Source organism: Taudactylus pleione, unplaced genomic scaffold (assembly GCF_031769625.1).
Source record: "Taudactylus pleione unplaced genomic scaffold, aTauple2 ptg000235l, whole genome shotgun sequence".
NCBI classification, from domain to species: domain Eukaryota; kingdom Metazoa; phylum Chordata; class Amphibia; order Anura; family Myobatrachidae; genus Taudactylus; species Taudactylus pleione.
Genome location: NW_028284637.1, coordinates 1,842,856 through 1,864,677, shown reverse-complemented (window position 1 = coordinate 1,864,677; position 21,822 = coordinate 1,842,856). Strand labels below are relative to the sequence as shown.

The 21,822-nt window shown below is 42.4% G+C and overlaps 1 protein-coding gene across 1 annotated transcript in view; it reads right to left on the bottom strand.

Annotated features, from left to right (window-relative positions):
• LOC148516876 (serine palmitoyltransferase 3-like) overlaps positions 1-21,822 on the bottom strand; it is a 170,442-nt gene that overhangs the window by 61,278 nt on the left and 87,342 nt on the right. The window contains exons 7-9 of the mRNA XM_088479451.1: positions 12,451-12,556; positions 5,408-5,627; positions 3,387-3,513 (exon numbers count right to left, since the gene is read on the bottom strand). Of these exons, the coding sequence (XP_088335577.1) occupies positions 3,387-3,513; positions 5,408-5,627; positions 12,451-12,556 (453 nt within the window). The remainder of the gene's footprint in view (positions 1-3,386; positions 3,514-5,407; positions 5,628-12,450; positions 12,557-21,822) is intronic.

The following is a 21,822-nucleotide window of genomic DNA, read 5'->3' as shown; positions in this document are numbered from 1 at the left end:
AAGTACTCCAGTAAACTGCAGATCCTATGGTTATGCTGGTACTGTGATACTACAAGTCCCAGCATGCTGAGACATCCATGTAGTTCAGCAAAAGCAAGAAACCGACGTTACCGCTATTCTATACAATGTGGCGGAGTAAGGGCCTGATTCAGCATGGATCGCTATTCTGCTTATACGTACAGTATGCAACGCAGTTGCTAATTTCAGTGGCGATACTGTATGTAAATGTTTGCATTCGCATTGCTATTGGAGCCTAACATGAGGACGCCCACTTCCCCTAACTCACATCTGTATACTTGGACAACATAGCGAAACAATCGGTTACATCGCGTAACATCGGACCCATATGCACAGTTAAGGCAGGTCAGACCTCAATCAGGAATTGCTAACTTCTGCGCACGTTATGAGGCCTCAGGCGGCATCTGGTATCGCAGTGGCCAATTTATGCACGCCCATGCAACGCCGTCCCAACGCACTGGCACGCCTGCGTTCGCCCGAGCAACCCCTCGTCACCACCCACAAACGACACTTCCTGTCAATCGCTCTGCCATGGGTCTGCGTAGCCTCTGCGATCGCAGTCCCGATCGCAGTGCCTAGTATGCGCACTGCGATCGGCCGATTGCGTGCGTATAAGCAGCTGCATTCCTTGCTGAATCAGGCCCTAGGTTGGAAGTGGAACAAGAAAATTATTTCCGTTCTAAATAACATGGAGAAGAGGAAGAGTCTTTAATCAATTAAACTGTATGTGATGTGTGTGTGTATGTGATGTGTGTGTGTGTGTATGTGATGTGTGTGTATATGTGATGTGTGTGTATACGTGTGTGTGTATGTGATGTGTGTGTATGTGATGTGTGTGTATGTGAAGTGTGTGTATGTGAAGTGTGTGTATGTGAAGTGTGTGTATGTGATGTGTGTGTATGTGATGTGTGTGTATGTGATGTGTGTGTGTGTGTATGTGATGTGCGTGTATACGTGTGTGTGTATGTGATGTGCGTGTGTGTGTATGTGATGTGTGTGTGTGTATGTGATGTGTGTGTATACGTGTGTGTGTATGTGATGTGCGTGTATACGTGTGTGTGTATGTGATGTGTGTGTGTATGTGATGTGTGTGTGTATGTGATGTGTGTGTATGTGTATGTGATGTGTGTGTATGTGTATGCGATGTGTGTGTATGTGTATGCGATGTGTGTGTATGTGTATGCGATGTGTGTGTATGTGTATGCGATGTGTGTGTATGTGTATGCGATGTGTGTGTATGTGTATGCGATGTGTGTGTATGTGATGTGTGTGTGTATGTGATGTGTGTGTGTATGTGATGTGTGTGTGTATGTGATGTGTGTGTGTATGTGATGTGTGTGTGTATGTGATGTGTGTGTGTATGTGATGTGTGTGTGTATGTGATGTGTGTGTGTATGTGATGTGTGTGTGTATGTGATGTGTGTGTGTATGTGATGTGTGTGTGTATGTGATGTGTGTGTGTATGTGATGTGTGTGTGTATGTGATGTGTGTGTATGTGTATACGTGTGTGTGTATGTATGTGATGTGTGTGTATGTGATGTGTGTGTGTGTGTATGTGATGTGTGTGTGTATGCGATGTGTGTATGTGTATATGTGTGTGCCTGGATACTTCTAACTGACCTTTTTAGGTATAATAAATAGTAGTTTTATTATTACCCCCTTGGTCACTATGCAGGCGCCTATACGTGGCAAATGAAGCTTCAGGAGTCCATTCATTCATCACTCTAATCTCCACCACCCTAATCTGTGGGAGAGCTACAGATTTTCAGGAGTATCTGCTATCTGAGGGCCCTATTTATCAATGGTGCATAACCCCTTTAGCGCTCGCTAAAGGGGTTATAGGTCATCTTTTCTGTTTTCAACAAACAGCGGTAATCTAAGATAAGTGCTGTTTGCCACAGCATCATTCTCGCCATCTTTAGATGCGGTCCCCATTGTTGGCAATGGGGACCCAGCGCTGCCTTTCCGGTTTCAGTGAAGCCTTCCAGGCACTGCTGGGTCCCCACCGGGTTAAAGTGGACGGACTGTCGCGCAGGCGCATTACACAGTAGGCCAACGCCGGCAGTTTATAGGGATAATTACCCCATGACAGAATTTGTAAGGCAAGGGTCACACTATGCGGTCTGGATTTTAATTTTATTTAATGTATTGTTTTTTATTACCATGATCCCCCTTACACACTCTAACTCAGCATTAACCAACCTAGGAGGATTATCACTATAAAAGAGCAACCAGTATTGTGGGGTCCCCCCACTACAACTATAAGCAGCCTGTGCTCACATTTATTAGTCCTGTTCTAACTGGGGCTATTTTAGACTTCCGTGGACTATTGGTGTCTGAGCACAGAACTTGTAGTACCTCCAGAATGACAAAATGTTTCCTAAAAGTTCATTGTACAAAAAAAATGTAAATAAAATACACTTCTTGCATAAATACTGTTGAATATAACAAACACTGTCTTCACACACCATTGTAAGGGAAAAAAAAGCAACCAAAACAAAAAACATACTTGAAAATCGGGATGTAGTCAGCATCCCGGCGTGCGGTATGCAGATGAGAACAATACTGGCGCCGAAATCCCAACAGCGTCAGGATCCCGGTACCAGAATCCCGAAGGTAAGTATCGGGCTTTAGGGGGAGGAATAGGCATTAGGGGGAGGATTAAGGTTAGGCGGGGAGGGGGGGAGGTTAGGTTTAGGCACTGGGGGGGGGGGGTTTGAGGTTAGTATTAGGCACCGGGGAGGGAGTGTTAGGTTTAGGGTGCAGGGAGGGGGAGGTTAGGGTTAGGCATCGGGGAGGGATGGGTAGGGGTAAGGGGTTAGTCTTACCTTGTTTCCTTATGGGTGTCGGGATTCTGACTGTTGGGATGCCGCTGTCTGTATTCTGACCAGCGGCATCCAGACCGCTGGGATCTCATACCCAACCCTAGAAAACCACATCCAACCCCCAAAAGTGACTATGAAGAAAAGTGACCAGGCGGCACTATACGGGAGAGGCACATATTTCCTCTGTTTTGTGTATTGTGGAACTACAAAGTCCAGGTATAAGCAATGTAGTTCAAGATAAGCTGAATAGCAAAAAATTGCCCAATTTGGATGTATACATTGCAGCTTAGGCAAAGAAAAGTAATGAGGGAATCAGTTTGTGAATAACATGTGTACAATCTAACATATATACAGGGGGGGCTTACTCCGGGCAGTGAAAATATGGGATGGGACGTAATCATACTAAAGGTTAATTTGCAGAAGTCAAGACAAAAAAATCTACGCTATATAACAATTATGTCACATAACATGTATAGCACATAAAACTGGTCCAAGGCAGCTTTAGGCACGGATTAACAGAGCTAATATACAGGTCATCTTACCAGTCAGTGTCCCATCGCGTCCCATAATGCACTTCATCACCCTGATGATCTGCTCTGTCACTGGTGGAGACATTGATGCTGCATAAAGTGCGCTGTGCGAATGGGTTCTTAAGTAGTCCACAAGGTCCTGAAAGGGTTAAAGATGTCCACAGGTTATTCAAAGATCCTTACAGATTTCATCCTACATCCACTCATAGAACACTTACCCAACAACAGCAGCTTAGAAACAAGGGAGCAGCGGCTTACAGGCCCATCTGTAACTACACTAAGCTACATAAACAGAGTGGGAGTGAGATGTGAATGCAAGAGACAATGGGCAGAGTCCAAAGCGCCCCCTGAAGGGCAGACAGTGCAAAGTCACAGGTATGATGTGTATGTTTGGGGATTTATTTTAGAGGGTGCAGATTGTGAGGAGACCCCATGCCCTTTAGCTGGGCTGTCTACTGACTACTTATCTTTTAATAGTAAATAATAAAACATATGTATGTGAGCTCTGCCTACATGCTCATAAAACATTTGCAGATCAAAAATGATATATTTGTGCAAAGCACAAGCGGAGTCTACAGTCGCAGATTCCAAACTACTCAGCAAACACCACCTGCCATTATCCCAGGCTGTCAAATTAAGGTATACAGGGCCCACAATCATAAGAGACCACAGATTTACCAAAATGATCTTCCGTATATACATGCAAATACATATTAGACTTGAAATCAAACTAAATGAATAGACATGTATGAAATACATACATAAACCTAATGCTTTCCTCATGTTAAACATGATTTTCTGGGTTCAACTGGTGAACCCAAGGGTAACTTCAACGGCCAACCCAAGACATAAAAGAATTGCTATATCTGTAGAGTGTGAGCTAGCGAGCAGGGCCCTCTTATCCTTTTATATGTTATTACCCAGGCTTGTGTTATTATTGTTTATTTCCCAATTGTAAAGCACAATGGAATACACTGGAGCTATATACTATAAGTAAATGTTAACAAAAAAATATGTAGTTTCTACATTTATTTAAAAAAATAACATTTCTAATTAACACATTAGTAAACCTAAACATTCAGGACATTTAAAGGAATGCAAAAAGCTATAAAATTATTGCACAAAAAAATAATAATTGTAGGTTAAAAATAAAACAAAAAAACAAACAAACAATGGTAATGCATGAACAGGACCCATTGTCCAGAAATAGTGTGATTTAGGGGGTCCCTGGATGAGGAGGAGTTTTCCTCTAACTTGGAGCACTATGCCTAAAATAAAATAATGTCACCTCTACTACTGTGACCTCTAACACATTATATTAGAAGCCAAAGAAGTTCCACAGGCAAAATGTTTTATACAGATCATGGAACACTGAAGTGATATATCGAATACTTTTTATTTTACAAAAAGGGGGTACATATATTTTTTTTTTTTAATCTAACGTTTCAATGATATAAAGCACTTAGTTGTATCATGGCCAGGTGTATAATACACTATGAATTATTTTCATAAGCAATCATGTGACCGATGTTATATCACCACACACCTATTATAAGGATGTATTGTCTGTCATATCTATCTATTGCACTTGTGTATTATAGCAAGTTACATCATTCAATTATATCGCAAGCTCATTATATTAACTGTAGGGGAAACTGGGCATTGTCTATGGTAATCAAACATGCTCTCACAATAAAGTAGATCACACATATTTTGCTACAGTTTAGACTGGAATAAAGTGCTGCCAAACACGGATTTGCTTCTGTAACTAAGGGCCTCATTTATTAACGAATTTTATCATACGCACCAAGTGATAAATCTTGATGTGCATGATAAATTGTGCTCCAGCCAATCAGCTCCCAATTGTAATTTTTTAAACAGATGACAGTTGGGAGCTGATTGGCTGGAGCACCATTATCAAATGCAACTCATTGCATATGATAATACTCGTTGATAAATAGGCCCTGATATAAGGCCCATAATTATTATGACAGCCATTTTTTTTTTTTAGACTTACAAATAAACAGACTTACCCTTTTCCCACCAATATATCCTCCTATGGCACCAAAACTTTTGGTGAAAGTTCCCATCATCACATCAATGTCTACCGGGTCTACCCCAAAGTATTCCACCACACCTCGTCCCGTCGCTCCCACTGCCCCAATACTGTGCGCTTCATCCAAGTACAAGTAAGCCTTGTATTTCTTCTTTAGCGTCACTATCTCTGGAAGGCGGACAATAGACCCTTCCATGCTGTGAAACGCAAGAGAGAGAGAAAAAAGGTAAAAAAATTATGCAAAAATTTCCAACGTATCTTGATCTAGTTCCCACTTCAGTATTTATCATCAAGCGTGTTTAGTACCTAAGGAAATGTGGCCTCAATGTGGAATGAATTAAAGAAGTCTTAAACAAAACCAGGCATCACAGATCAAAACCAAATTCTTGCTGTCCTGGCAGATCAAAGCAAGGCCCTTAATCATTCACATTATATGCTTCTGACTGCACAGAGTGGAAAAAAATAGAGGGAATGAATAGAGTGGTAGCGGCATAAGCAAATATTATGAGAGTTTGTCAACTAATTCCCCAAAAGGCTCAAATCTTCAAGACTTTTTTTTTTTCTCCTTCTGCATGATCTATATTGATCAGGAACAAATTGGGAACATTGTAGGGTTTCCTGTTACTGACAACCTCTGACCAGTTTACATAATGGTTAGTCATTTATATAGAATGGTTTTAGTTTATTAAAAAAATAAAAAAAGTAAAAGTTTCTATAAAGACCAGATGTATTATCGTGGAAATAACATTTCTGGCGTTGGCAGAATGAAGTTCCTAGAACTGTTGATAGAGACGCTCATTATAAACTAACTTTTAATAATTGTGCCAATATTTGTCCATGTAGAGACATACATTACTGTCTGGTGCCGAAAAATAGCTTTAACTATGTTGTGATGTGAGCAGTAGTTCAGCAACAAATTTTTAGTGCCAGGGCTAGAAAACTTACAGACCATAATATATACAGAGGAGCAAAATATAAATTAGGAGAATTACAAGAAAACACACATATACAATATATTTAAACAGACAATCTACAAAAAAAATAATCAAATAGTGAAATATTTATACAACTGAGTGACTGTTAATAACAGTAGCACCTAATAACCCAGTGCCCTGGAAGGACAGGCAGAAAGGATCAGAGTCTCTGAAGGAGTGAGGTGCACTGGAGACAAGGATAGTGCTGGGTGAAGACCAAGAGGGCGGAGAGCCCTGCCCGAGAGAGCTTACAGTCTAGAGCAGTGGTCGGGGAACAGTGGTAAATTACCCCACATGGGGTAAAAATTTAATTCCATGGGGTAATGGGCGGACAGCCGGGCATGCATATTAATCATTCTATAATATAGACTGATTCATATGCATGCACAGCTGTGCCGCAGAGAGGCTCTAAGCTGGACGCCCGCTGAGATGTTATTACCAGCAGGCGCCCGGCTCCTTACCTGCAGCGCCGCATTAGCCGGAGGCTGGAGTTCTCTTCTGCACTCCAGCTTCCGCCTCTCTCCGTGCGCACTATGGGAGAGACATCATGACGTCTCTCCCATAGTTCCGAGGAGCAGCCGGGCGGACAGGACGGCGACAGATGCAGGAGCGGGGATTAAGGTAAGTGGGGTTTTTTTGTACAAGCGGCACTACAGGGGCATTATATGGGGGCACTACTACAGGGGCACTATATGGGGGCACTACTACAAGGGCACTACTACAGGGGCATAACTATGGGGGCACTACTACAGGGGCACTATATGGGGGCACTACTACAGGGGCATTATATGGGGGCACTACTACAGGGGCACTACTACAAGGGCACTATATGGGGGCACTACTACAGGGGCATTACTATATGATTTCCTTCCTTTCAAATCAAGGGGGTAACGTTGGTGTATCTAAATATATTTTGGGGTAAAAGGTAAAAAAGTTCCCTGTCCCCTGGTCTAGGAGAGTGGGGGTAAACTGTGAGGTGAACTGGGAAGGGATAAATTTAATAAGCATGGTCCCCCCCGGAGATGCTTCCTAAAATAACTTGCTAATAACCTCAACTCGCTAATAATCTCACTTTTGCAACAACAAAAAAAAAATCGTCCTCTCTATTCCCGCCTCCACTCTCGCCAGTCTCTGCTTGCAGTCTGGCATTATTAAGGAGTGCAGAAGGCTGAGTTGCACAGGAATGAGGTGGTGCTGGAGAAATGCAGCTCCACATGCTAATCTGCTATAAATGTTATCGGGGGAGATGGACTAAGCTTTGCAGAGTGATAAAATGGAAAGAGAAAGTACCAGCCAATCAGCTCCTAACTGTCATTTTTCAAACACAAAATAACCCCATTTGATTAAATTGTTTAATATCGCCCCTCTGTGGCTGTAGGAAGAAAAGATTTGTTACCATTTGTGTTTGTATGAAAGTTATTACTATCAACCAGCAACACTTATCGTTACCTCGTTTATCTGGTTATTTATACAATTTGTGGTACAGTCTTGAAGCCAACATGAAATGTCCTGTCATTAGTCTCCGTTTTACACCGCCCCCTGCTCAGCCTCATTTATTTACTGTTCTAGTATCAATATCACTTATTTAGTGATTACTTCATGGCAGTTCAATAGTATGAAATAAAAGGCACAAGCTCCATTCAATCTTTTCTGGAAGATGAAAGTCACCTTTAAGTTGATACAGGAAAAGTGCCCTCTGCAATAATTACAGTCATTTGGCTGCTCTTAAGAAAACAGCAGCTGTGGTGGGGTCTGGGTGCTATACAAAAAAACAGTAATATATTTGACATTGACATGTTGGTGGTCTGCGGAATTTGTATATGATCAAAGCACTCTGCAAACTTAAAGTTTGTCTCCGCTGAGCCAAACTCTTTATTTAGCGTTTAATCTGATTAGAGATGTCCAGACTGCTCCTAATCAGCAGGGCAGGGGGTAGTAATGTGCTGGGACTGAGTGACAGGTGTTTAGAAAGAAGTTGGTCTGTGCTTTTCGTCTCCCCTAGACAAGACTCCAGATACTGCTGCTGCTGGATTCACTGTCTGAGACGCTGCCTGAAGAAAGTCTCCAGGAAAGGGTCAATGTGTTCTAACAGGGAGACGGCCCGACTGATGTACAGGACTGACTAGGTGATCGAGACTCACTATAGTGATTCAATATGTGGAAGATAAAAGATGAGGAAATCTGGTTAAATCTCACAACTAATGACAGAGCCTGTTTATAAATCAACGCTTCCTGTGCCCTTTGTCTGCTCCGGGTACATTTAAAAATGAAAACAAAACATTATTTTAGTAATGTCATCTATATTGCAGAGTGCAGAGTGTAAAGATTTCAAAAGTGCTGTTTACTTAATATATCGTTGTTTACAGAGTATTTCTTTTCCAGGTACAGATCATAAAATATATAAATATATATATATAATATCTCATACCAGTGTCCATATAAATCATGAACAAGAGGCACTCCACGGACTTTGTAAATAGAAAAACAGTTGTTTTATACCCAACGTTTCCAGGCCTTTAATGCCTTGTCATCAGGGTATATATATATATATATATATATATATATATATATATATATATACATATATACACACACACAAAGTTGTTTGCTTTTTTCTCTCTATAAAGCAATGAAAGAGTCAGTTGTGAGTCATTTATGTACTGCACTCTCACAACATTATACTTTTTTTTTTTTTCTTCGAACAACAGTCTTTTCTCATTTACAATATACAATGGGTGACTTTCATACCAATACCCCTTTTCCAACAAAAACTGGCTCCAACACGGGACACTGACCATGGACTGAACACAGGTCGAAACCGGGGTTTACACTGGTGGCTGTGACTGTGTTATTTCAGGTTCCAGCCATTGACACCAGACCCGGGTCTTCCATGACACAGGTCTTCTGGAGTTACAGTGGACACTTGGAGATAATGTCATCTCCAAGCTCTATTGTAACCTGACAATCCGCTGGTTTGAGGCATGAGCCGGGTCATCATGACCCGGGTCATGCCATTTATACCGGATCGTTACCCGGGTCCCTCCTGGGTTCAATCCTGGTTGAGACACTGGACCCAGGTTATTTTTCAGGGACCCTTTTCCACTGACCCGGGTAGACATGGCAATAACCCAGGTAGCAGAAAAGGAGTATAAATAAGCATAACATCCACTATCTCAACTCACCACTGATCACAGGTAGTGGAGGCTCCAGAGGTGGGGCTGCAGCACATTCCAAAATTTAAATAGGGGAGCCACACCAACTGCCACCCAAAACTCTGCCAAACATCGCCGGCTGGGATTCACTGTCATTTGGTGTAGCTCCACTACCTTCATTTTAGACTAAGCTCCTCTCCCAACTCTGGAGCCACCACTGATCACAGGGGTAGTTCACTTTACAATGGAGGACAAGTGATCAGCAAATTTCTAACAAGGTGGTCTGTGCAATCAGAATCCAGGACAAGAATGAAGCTCCAGGCACTTCAGCACTTACCAAAAAGAAAACTTCAGTGTCCCTGTCACCTATGTAGATTAGTTATATGCTGAGAATAATAATTTAATTCCTCGGCTAGTCTTACTTCAATAGCTAGATGAGCATGGTGAAATATAATAATAAATTCATATTTTAAAAATAAAAAAAAAGTGCAGATTTGTCACATGGCAAATTAGTTATTTTTATGTAGTAGGATTATAAAGGTTTTAGAATATTGTTTACCATAGCGATAACAGAATTGCTTACTGGTTAGAACTGGTTTCCATTTGCTACCTGCTGCTGATTTGACAATTAAATTGAGAGCATAACCTGAATATAGCATCCAGTATCTTCATTCAGAATCTGGCTTGACTCATAGCTAATTGTATGTACGGCAGCTGTCCAAATGGAAAAAAAAAATAATTTCTATTAGTTGAGTCAGCCTTAGGGAGTTTTCGTAGGATTTAGGTATCGTGCAGGGACGTGCAGTCAGGGTAGGTAGGAGAGGCAGAGCCTCCCCTGTCATACTCCTAAGATTTGATATAAAAATGATTAGAATAATACAAAGAAGATATTTATAAATGCGAAACGTCTTCTTTGTTTATTGTAATCATCATTATAGTTAATGCTCACCAGCTTTGAGGAGCTCCCTGGAACTGCTGTGAGATGAGAGATGGGGCAGCAACAGCTCAGTCTCGCTTCTGTATATTCAGACACTGCTTGCAGAACTGGCTCCCAGCACTCAGACCCATCTCCATGTGTGCCTCCCCAGCCATTGACCTCACCGCACTTCACTGGTATTGTGCTTATTTATTTAAGCCCCCCTCCCTAGTGATGATAGTGATACCCTTCGCTGGGGGCCTCCTGCCATGCTTCCCCATACTTTTTTTTAATCAAAAACAGTGGTGGTTCACGTACTCAGGAAGGTGTTAACTGTGGGTGCCAGCAGGAAAAGACAATGGTTTATTATTAAAATAAAACATTTTGTTTACAATAAATTTTTTTACATTACCATCTTTTACTTTTTTTATGTTAATTGAAACTGGTGCCCCAAGTTGGACTTCTAGTTCCAAAATGCAGGCGGGAGCTAGGATTGCCAACGGACCGTCCCAGTGAGCAGTCCCCGTGGAGCAGAGTTTCGTTCAGCTGCCCACAGTACCTTTTTTTGATAAATTGAATGAAGAAAGAATATTACTGCAATGAGAGGCAATAGAAAGACTTAATTCAGGAACCTAGATAAACAGACCTCGTAGCATGTTACTCATCACACTATGACTTTGTTGTCATCTAGGCAGATTTTCAGCTGACCCCACAATGATGTGCTAACATCCCTACAAAATGCTGCACCACTAACGTTCACCAGCAGAGATCATGGTTTTAGGTTTGCTGAGAATTAGGGGAGGGCCGGCAAGGAATGGCAGGATCAGAATTTCTCCCATGGGCTAGTTGTGTTTTTACAGGAAGGCTTGCTATAAAAGTGATCCCTTGGTATGTACAGTATTGTACTCAGCAATAAAAGGTCACTGTAAATGCAGCACATAAGGGGTTGTATGGTAATATACTGGCCCACATAAGACCTCAGCTTTGCTCTAGGCAAAATGCGTGTGTCTAAGTGGATAAGGAAAGTGATCAAGGAGAAATGAGCCGTGATGACGCGTTTCTTGACAAAGAATTTATTTGGCATATTGGCATGTATGCACAAGGCTTAGGGAAAGAAAATATGTATACTTATAGAATTTTTCAGCAATGGGGCATCATAAGCAGTCATATCCCTTCTATTCCTTCTCCTCGTCTTAATGTATGCATGAAAATCAGGGGTCCCCGAAAACCTTTTTGTGTCCTGACCCTTCATGGAATCCATCAGGAATTTTAATTCCTTAAGAGTAAAACTTTCAACCCCAAAAAAGTTTAAATTGACCTCCAATCAACCCCCTGGGGCTTATGGACCTCAATGGAGGGTCTATATTTGACCACTTTGGAATCATCTTATTCATGAGACCCTAATCCGTGCCATCTCCATAGGCCACGAAGTGAAAAAAAAAAAATTGTGACAAAATAAGCACCATCCGTAACAAATTTAAAACTCTCGTCAGATCTTCACAAAAGGTTTTGAAAAAATGAGTTCACACATTTAGACTTATCCTTTAAGTGCCCAAAGAAAAAAAACAATAAAAACAGACTGCATTAATAAAAAGTCTACTATAAGATGACATAATTCACATGCATATAAAGACCAGTCATGGCTCCAAACTAAAATATAATAATAAATATGTAATTAATAATATTCAGATTAAATATAGAAAAACAAATATCTCGCAATCAACAGAATAAATATACAATACACTAAAACCATGAACCTCTATTAAGCGTACTACACTAAGGACCACTTGAATATTTATGCATAATATAGTGTGGACAGTTGGAATCAATAGATTCTATTGATTCCAACTGTCCACAGTATATTATGCATAAATATTCAAGTAATATATAATTGTGGAAATTAGGACATGTAAAGGGGTTGCCCAAATGATAAAACTATTTTAAAGAGAATACTCTCTGTGTTGTATTGGCTTCATACCTGTAAATTCCTTCCACAAGAATAAGAATTTTCCTCCAAGCCCTGTGGGTGCGCGGCTGACCATTGACTATGGCATCCTGCAATAACTTCTCCAGGTTCCGCATATCTAAAAAATACAATACACACAGATATATTTTTAATGTTGTATCATAATTGCCAGCGGGGGCCATAATAGCAGTAGGGGTAATGCAATGTCTACTGCAATGGCTTGTATAGGCTACCGCTACGAGGTATCATATGCAGAGATAATTAGAGAAAGTAAATAAAAATAATAAAAAAAATTATATATATATATATATATATATATATATATATATATCTCACTATATAGATATATATATTATGATAATGTGTCTTTAAAATGAAGCCAACAACTCATTACAAAAAGTTTCACAGTTGAAATATCTGAATTTGTCAACATTAAATCCCATGAGAGGTAAAAAGTTTATTCTAGATGCCAAAATAAATCAGGTTTCGGCTACAGTGTACTTAAAAACACGTTGTGCACATACCTTGAAAAGCCCTGACAAAGGTGTCGCCCAGTAGACTCTAGCGCTCGATGGCTTTTAGCTAAAAGAAAAGGCTGTGGTCTTGTATGAAGTTCTCTCACTATGGCATGCTGTACTTGCCTGCTCTCTTTGAATGTCCGAGGGACTCCTGAATTTTTGGGGAGTCCATGGACACATGGAGGAATATAGTGATCAGTCTAGCACCCTGCACCTGTCACAAGAGTGTGCTAGAAGCACCAGAGCAGAGAGTGACACGCCAGGCAGGAAAGAGGAACTGCACAGGCTGTGACAGGTGCAGGGTGCTACAATGAACACTAGGAATAGATCTCTCTACCACATCCCAGCCACTTACTAGTGAAATAGGAGTAATGGGAAAGGAGGATAACGATATTCTTAGAGAATAGACAGACAACTTTGCGCCGCACCATCCGGATATGCGATTTACATAATGACGAGAAGCGACCCCCCCTCAGTGATCAGCTGTTTTTCCCCCTAGGAACGCTTTTGGAGGTAAAAATGTAAACATTGTGAAGTATACGCTATTATTGTAGTAGATACAGAAACCAGTACATTTTCTATCCTACTGCCCGTTTTGTACTCTATAATCCAGAAATCACATTTTGGTTATAATACCATTGACAGTTTAGGATTCCGGAGAGAGAAGTATAGTAAATAATAAATATTGCCCCCATCTCATTTCCCATATGTTCGGTAACGGTTGGGGGAATGGGTTTGTCTACACTGAGAAGCATACACTGTGATCAAGCACTTAATTCCCTCAGAAGATCTGCCTAAAGTCATACATGCATTTATATAATCACGTCTAGACTACTGCAACGCCCTCTACCTCGGTCTCCCAGCAAAAGAATTACACCGCTTGTAGATGGTACAAAATGCAGCTGCCAGGCTATTAACCAACCAGCCCTGTTCCAGCCACATAACACCCATTCTCTACTCCCTTCACTGGCTGCCTGTCAGAAGGCGAATTGCTTTCAAGATTGGATTAATAACTTACAAAGCCCTTCATGACCATGGCCCAGGGTACCTGAAGCAGCTTCTGATTCCCTACTGTCCCACTCGATTACTGCGATCCGTTGACGATGGACTATTAACAGTACCTAGAATCTCACGGAATTCGTCTGGGGGTCGAGCTTTCAGTTTTGTGGCTCCAACCTTATGGAACTCACTTCCCCGCACAGTTCGAGAGGCCTCCACTCTAGAATCCTTCAAAAATAGACTCAAGACTCACCTATTCACCCAAGCATTTCACTAATGTCCCTTGTAAAAGTTTGTTTTATATTTTATACTGTAAATGTAAACCACTTTGAGTCCTTTAGGAGAAAAGCGCTATATAAATAAAATTATTATTATTATTATTATTATTATTATATGTCTGTATTTTTCAGTGTAACCATCGTTTATTAGCATGTGTACACGCCCGCAGAACTCATTGGCAGATTCTTAATAACATGACCCAACATCACTATGTTTTTGAAAGGATCTTTGTTTTGTATTGCAAAAACTGAAAGACATACAGTAATATAGTGCATTTTGTTCTAATGCTGGGCATACACTATACAATTATCTGTCAGATATCTGTCCAATCTGGGTGGTTGAAATGAAAACCTGGTAATGTATGGGAGCAAATGACTATTGACCATTTGCTCAAAAACACTGAAAAACAGACAAAAATGGTCGTTCAAACAAATTGGTTAAAACACACGAATTTAACCAATTTGAACAATTTTTTTTTGTCAGTTTTCAAGTGTTTAAAACCATATGATCCACTGTCATATGCTCCCATACATTACCAGGTTTTCATTCCAACAAGCCAGATTGGACAGATATCTGACAGATAATTGTATAGTGTATGCCCAGCATAAGATATATTATGTTCATTAAAGAGTTTGAACAGGTTACTCACTTTATATAAATGTGTAATTCTTATTTTGTAGATGAATAATTACTTACATATTATACATATATACATGTAACCCTGGGCTCAGTTTGGGATCAATTATTCCCACGTACCTGTACTTATTTAATACAAAGGAGATACAATTGGTGTTGGAATTATGGTTCCAGGGTAAAGGGGGCAGGGGTTAGTAGACTATAGAAATGTGGCATAGGATAGCTAAGCCATGGCAACTGAAGTGGAACTCTTCACATGCATTATAACCCTTATTACAAACAAACAAAAATATGACGACTAATTTTGCTGGCCGGATAACACAAATCTCACTATAAAGGCATCACGCGCTCCTTAATATAGAGAAGCAGGAAAAGGGACGATGGCTTACTTTCCAGTGAGGACTCTTTAAAAAATTGGAGGTCTCTGAGACAATCGGAGAGTAGATAAATATGTCACAAATGGATGTGCTACTGTAATGATGCGTACACACGGTATGATCAGTCAGCGATAACGATATCGCTGACTGATCTCCCTGCACCTTCCCAGTGTGCTGGATGATCAATATCGATCATCCAGCACATCACCAACGACGGGCCAGCGATATTTAACCTGGTTGGCCTGCATGCACGGCTGATGGACGATATCGTTATCGGCCATACGTGCCCGTGCATCGCTGGTCGTTTGAGGGTTGGAAGGCACCAAAAAATGAACGACCTGAACTATATCGTTAATATTGTGCATTTTTATCGTACCGTGTGTACGCACCATTACACTATCACATTGAGCAACAGGGATTGTGAAAGATTACGGAATCTGCAACGACTTGTAAAACCAGTTCTATGAGTTATACCTATCTCAGGCATAAAACACAGGCAACAGTTCTGATATCAGAAACTTAAATGACTAGACCTGTAAACTGGTCATATAAAACACACAGCACACACATTCACAGACACGTGGGCCAAGGGAAAGCTCTCACACACTTGCTTTTGCTGTTAGATGAAGAACGTTTCAGGAACATGAGCAGCTATTTTATCTAAAGCTGGGTACACACTAGGTCAACAGGTCGCCGTTCGGCCGACTTATCTGACGACTGGCAAGTGTATACACACTTACCAATCGTCTGTCCAATGTGCTGGGCTTGACAACTCAACTGGGCGGGCATGTAAGTAGCCCGCCCAGTTGAGCTGTCAACCATCTCCGGGTTCCCGCAGCATGTGTACGGGCGATCGGCGGCTCACGAGTACAAACCAGCAGATGACGGATATATCGGCCATCTGCTGTGCTGCACAGCAGATCAGTAAGTCTGTGAATGACGAAATTCTCAGCCATATCCACTGTACACGACCGGCGATGCACTCAATGGATCGGGCGATATATCCATCAGTGTGTCCCCAGCTTAAGCTTTCCTAACTAACCTTATAAACTCTAAGCTATATTTTACCGCTCACTATACTTTATGACTGCTGACTACTGCTCTAGAGCTGTAAATAATACCCAAATGTACTTAATCTATAGGACTATGTAATCCTACCCAACTAGAACTATTATAGTCTATCTACTCCCAGCTATATTAATGCAAATAACTCTGGGTGCTGTACAGTGCACTATTTAATTAATTTCATGATCATGCTCCTATAGGCTGCTACCAGAATTACCAAAATGTATATACTAAAAGGAACACTAACCCTATAATTCCCTTTTGCTACCGACGACAAAGTATTAGGAGACAAATGTACGATAGTATCCCTGCTGCTGGACCCTCTCAAAGTTTATGTAGTCCGAAATTGCCACTGTCCTATAAAACAGGGGGGAGATGTATCGAGGAGTGAAAAGAGTAGAGAATGGGCCAGTCGAGAAGTTGCCCATAACATCGAATCAGCTTCTGCCTATCATTTTATAGAATTAAATTGATAAATTAAAATTCTATAAATTCACTACTTGATACATTTCCCCCATGGACTTCTGTGTCCTCTTTTGACATATGAGGTGGCATTGCCCTGTCGGACCTAGTGATCTAATTGATAACCTAAAAAAAAACCTTATTTTCTACAGCATAAAGGATAAAGTTTAAAATATTGTTTCTCTTTATTTAGTAAATTGAAAAGTACAGAGAAATATATATATATATATATATATATATATATATATATACACACACACACACACACTGTATCTTTTCATTTCTCCATTCTGTTCCTGCAGCCACCATTGGATTTAATGGGGTCTGTACAGTAACAATATTGCTCTTTTGGGGTCTATTCATGAAGTAGTGAAAAGCCCTGTTTAACTTTTTATTGCCCCTCTTTCTATTCATGAAGCGGGTTATCATAGAGAAGTTCATGACTTTTCCAGCGGCGCCTCTGCTCCGTAGCTGGATCGCATCCCCATATAGTAGTACAGAAGGCTCAGCTTTGTGCTCCTCCGCTGCATACAGATTTGCTATCTCAGGTAGGTGTAATCTGTACAGCGAAATGAAAAGAGCAGGGAAGTTCAACACTTCCCTTCTCTCTCTGCCCATCGCCCAGCGCTTGCTCTGCCCCCTTTAGACCAGCGTCCTTTGCAGCTGGTCTGACGTGACTTGCTGGTCTCAGACACCGGAGCATGCGCAGCTGAAAGAAGAGATATCGGACTCCCAATATGTTCTGTCTTTACGCTGCTTCCCGAGATTGCAGAGGGGCCGCTTCTCGGAGGATAACAGATAAGTCTACTTGAATGGCTACAAAACATTACTATATATTAGGGGTGTGCACCGGCCACTTTTCGTGTTTTGTGTTTTGGTTTTGGATCTGGATCTTTCTTCGTGTTTTGGATCTGGATTGGTTTTGCCAAAACCACCCTTCCGTGTTTTGGGTTCTGGGTTTTGTGTTTTGGATCTGTATTTTTTTTTTAAAAAAGCATAAAAACAGCTAAAATCACAGAATTTGTAGGTTTTTCTGCTCCTATGCTATTATTAACCTCAATAACCTTAATTTCCACTCATTTCCAGTCTATTCTGAACACCTCACACCTCACAATAGTGTTTTTATGTCCAAAACGTTGCACCGAGGTAGCTGGATGACTATGCTAAGCGACACGAGTGGGCGGCACAAACACGTGACCCATCTAGGCGTGAAACTGCAGTGGCAGACAGGATGGCAGTTTGAAAAACTAGGCCCCAAACTTTACATAATGCAAAGAAAAAAAAGAGGTGCAAGATGGAATTGTCCTTGGGCCCTCCCACCCACTTTTATGTTGTATAAACAGGACATGCACACTTTAACAAACCAATCATTTCAGCGCCAGGGTCTGCCACACAACTGTGGCTGAAATGATTGGTTCGTTTGGGCCCCCACAAAACAAGCTGGCAATTAATGTGTCCCTGCACAAACTGGCTCTATGGAGGCAAGATGTCATCCTCATCCTCCTCATCCACCGATTCCTCACCCTCTTCAGTGTGTACATCCTCATCCTCACAAAGTATTAACTCGTCCCCACTTGAATCCACCACCACAGGTCCCTCTGTACCTTCTGGAGGCTGGTCTCCCTGGAAGAGCTGATAATTCATTTTGATGAACATCATCTTCTCCACATTCTGTGGAAGCAACCTCCTACGCCTTTCGCTGACAAGGTTCCCGGCTGCACTAAACACTCTTTCGGAGTACACACTGGAGGGGGGGCAACTCAGGTAAAATAGAGCCAGTTTGTACAGGGGCCTCCAAATTGCCTCTTTTTCCTGCCAGTACAGGTATGGACTGTCTGCCATGCCTACTTGGATGCTGTCACCGATGTAATCCTCCACCATTCTGTCAATGGTGACAGTATCATATGCAGTGACAGTAGACATGTCAGAAATTGTTGCCAGGTCCTTCAGTCCGGACCAGATGTCCAAACTTGGTCCTGCCTGCCCTGCATCACCGCCAGCGGGTTGCTTAGGATACCTAAGTTTTTTCCTGGCAGCCCCAGTTGCAGGAGAAAATGAAGAAGGAGCCGTTGACGTGTCACGTTCCGCTTCAGCTGACAGTGTGTTCACCAGCAGGTCTTTGCACCTCTGCAGGCTTGTGTCGGCCGGAAAGAGAGACACCACATAGGCTTTAAACCTAGGATCGAGCACGGTGGCCAAAACGTAGTGGTCTGATTTCAACAGATTGACCACCCTGGAATCCTGGCAAAGCGAATGAAGGGCTTCATCCACAAGTCCCACATGCCGAGCGGAATCGCTCCGTCTTAGCTCCTCCTTCACTTTATCCAGCTGCTTCTGCAAAAGCCTGATGAGGGGAATGACCTGACTCAAGCTGGCAGTGTCTGAACTGACTTCACGTGTGGCAAGTTCGAAGGGCTGGAGAACCTTGCACAACATGGAAATCATTCTCCACTGCGCTTGAGTCAGGTGCATACCCCCTCCTTTGCCTATGTCATAGGTGGATGTATAGGCTTGTATGGCCTTTTGCTGCTCCTCCATCCTCTGAAGCATATAGAGGGTTGAGTTCCACCGCGTCACAACCTCTTGCTTCAGGTGATGGCGGGGCAGGTTCAAGAGTGTTTGCTGGCGCTCCAGTCTTCGGCACGCAGTCGCTGAATGGCGAAAGTGGCCAGAAATTTTTCGGGCCACCCAAAGCGTCTCCTGCACGCCCCTGTCGCTTTTCAGAAAATTCTGCACCACCAAGTTTATTGTGTGAGCAAAACATGGGACGTGCTGGAATTTGCCCAGATGTAATGCCCGCACAATATTGGTGGCGTTGTCAGATATCACAAATCCCCCAGGAGAGTCTAAGTGGGGTAAGCCACTGGGCGATGATTTCCCTCAGTTTCTCTAAGAGGTTGTCGGCGGTGTGCCTCTTACTGAAACCGGTGATACACAGCGTAGCCTGCCTTGTAACGAGCTAGCATTTCTGAGATGCTGCTACTGGTGACGCTGCTGCTGTTGCTGCGTAAGGTGATACATCTACCCAGTGGGCTGTCACAGTCATATAGTCCTTAGTCTGCCCTGTTCCACTTGTCCACATGTCCGTGGTTAAGTGGACATTGTGTACAACGGCATTTTTCAGGACACTGAGGACACTTTTTCTGACGTTTCTGTACAGTCTCGGTATCGCCTGCCTAGTGAAGTGGAATCTAGACGGGATTTGGAACCGGGGACACACTACCTTCATCAATTGTCTAAATCCCACTGCACTAATGGCGGATACCGGACGCACGTCTAACACCAACATAGCAGTCAAGGCCTCAGTTATACGTTTTGCTTCAGGATGACTGCTGTCGTACTTCATCCTCCTCGCTAAGGACTGTTGGAGGGTCAATTGTTTAGTAAAAGTAGTGGTGTTCCTACTTCCTCTCTGGGATGATGAACGACTCCCAGCAGCAGCAACAGCAGCAGCGGCAGCAGGAGGCGTAGCAATGCAGGATCCTCCGGAGGAATCCCCGATAGGAGAGTCAGTCATGCCAGTGACATGGCCTGCAGGACTACTTCCGATCCTGACTAAGGAGGAAATTGACGAGGAGGGAGTTGACGGTGTGGTTTGCAGGCGCTTGGATACAACAGGACAACGGGATTTAGGTGTCCCTGGACTGCTTACGGTCTTAGCCAAAGTTTCTGAACTTGACAGTAACTTTTTATGAACGCGCTGCAGGTGCCGTATAAGGGAGGATGTTCCTAGGTGGTTGACGTCCCTACCCCTACTTATTTCACCTTTACATATGGTACATATGGCAAGACAGTTGTTGTCCGGATTTGGATAGAAATATTGCCAGACCAAAGAGGTGGAATGTTTGGTCTTCTGCCCAGGCATGACCGTGATGGGCTTTTTCATCCCACGGACAACAACTGTCTCCCCCGGAGCCTGATTTAAACAAACCACATCACCATCAGAATCCTCCTCGCCAACTTCCTCCTCAGCGCAAGCTACACCAGTATCCTCATCCTGTTGTACTTCAACAGTGACATCTTCAATTTGCATATCAGCAAGTGGACTGTGGGTGCTCCTTTCAGCACTTGCAGGGGGCGTGCAAATGGTGGAAAGAGCCACCTCTTCCCGTCCAGTGCTGGGAAGGTCAGGCATCGCAACCACCACCACACTTGGACTCTCCTTGGGGATTTGTGATATCTTCTTAGAAAGCACAGTTCTTCACTGTGCTTTTGCCAGCTTAACTCTTTTGATTTTTTTAGTGGGAGGAGGGCTTCCATCGTCATGTGAAGCTGAACCACTAGTCATGAACATACTAGGGATCGACCTTAGCCGTTCCTTGCCACTCCGTGTCGTAAATGGCATATTGGCAAGTTTACGTTTCTCTTCAGCTGATTTAAATGTCTTTTTCAAGGTCATTTTCCTGAACTTTGCCATTTGGGATTGTATGTGCCCTCTACTATGACATTGGGCATCGGCCTTGGCAGACGACGTTGATGGCATGTTATCGTCTATGTCATGACTAGTGGCAGCAGCTTCAGCACTAGGAGGAAGTGGTTCTTGATCTTTCTCTATTTTATTTTTATCGGAGAAAGTTTGGTCCTCCATTTATGTTATATCGATTTGATATATACGTGCGGCTAAACACAGAAAATAATTTTTTTTTTGGTTTGGACTGGAGTGTACTTTGTGGGTTACAGCACCCTTTAACGGTCAAGCCAGCCGGCCCTTTACTTATGACACAGGCGCACGCTTGGCACTACTTTGTTGATGCACGTGCGGCTACTGCGCACACAATTCACAAACACAGAAAATAATTTTTTTTTGGTTTGGACTGGAGTGTACTTTCGGGGGTTACAGCACCCTTTAACGGTCAAGCCAGCCGGCCCTTTACTTATGACACAGGCGCACGCTTGGCACTACTTTGTTGATGCACGTGCGGCTACTGCGCACACAATTCACAAACACAGAAAATATATTATTTTTTTAGCACTTGGGGGGAGCACCCCTGATGGACAGAGCACCCCCTGGACAACACTACAGCACTCCTTTAGGACTGGGACACTGC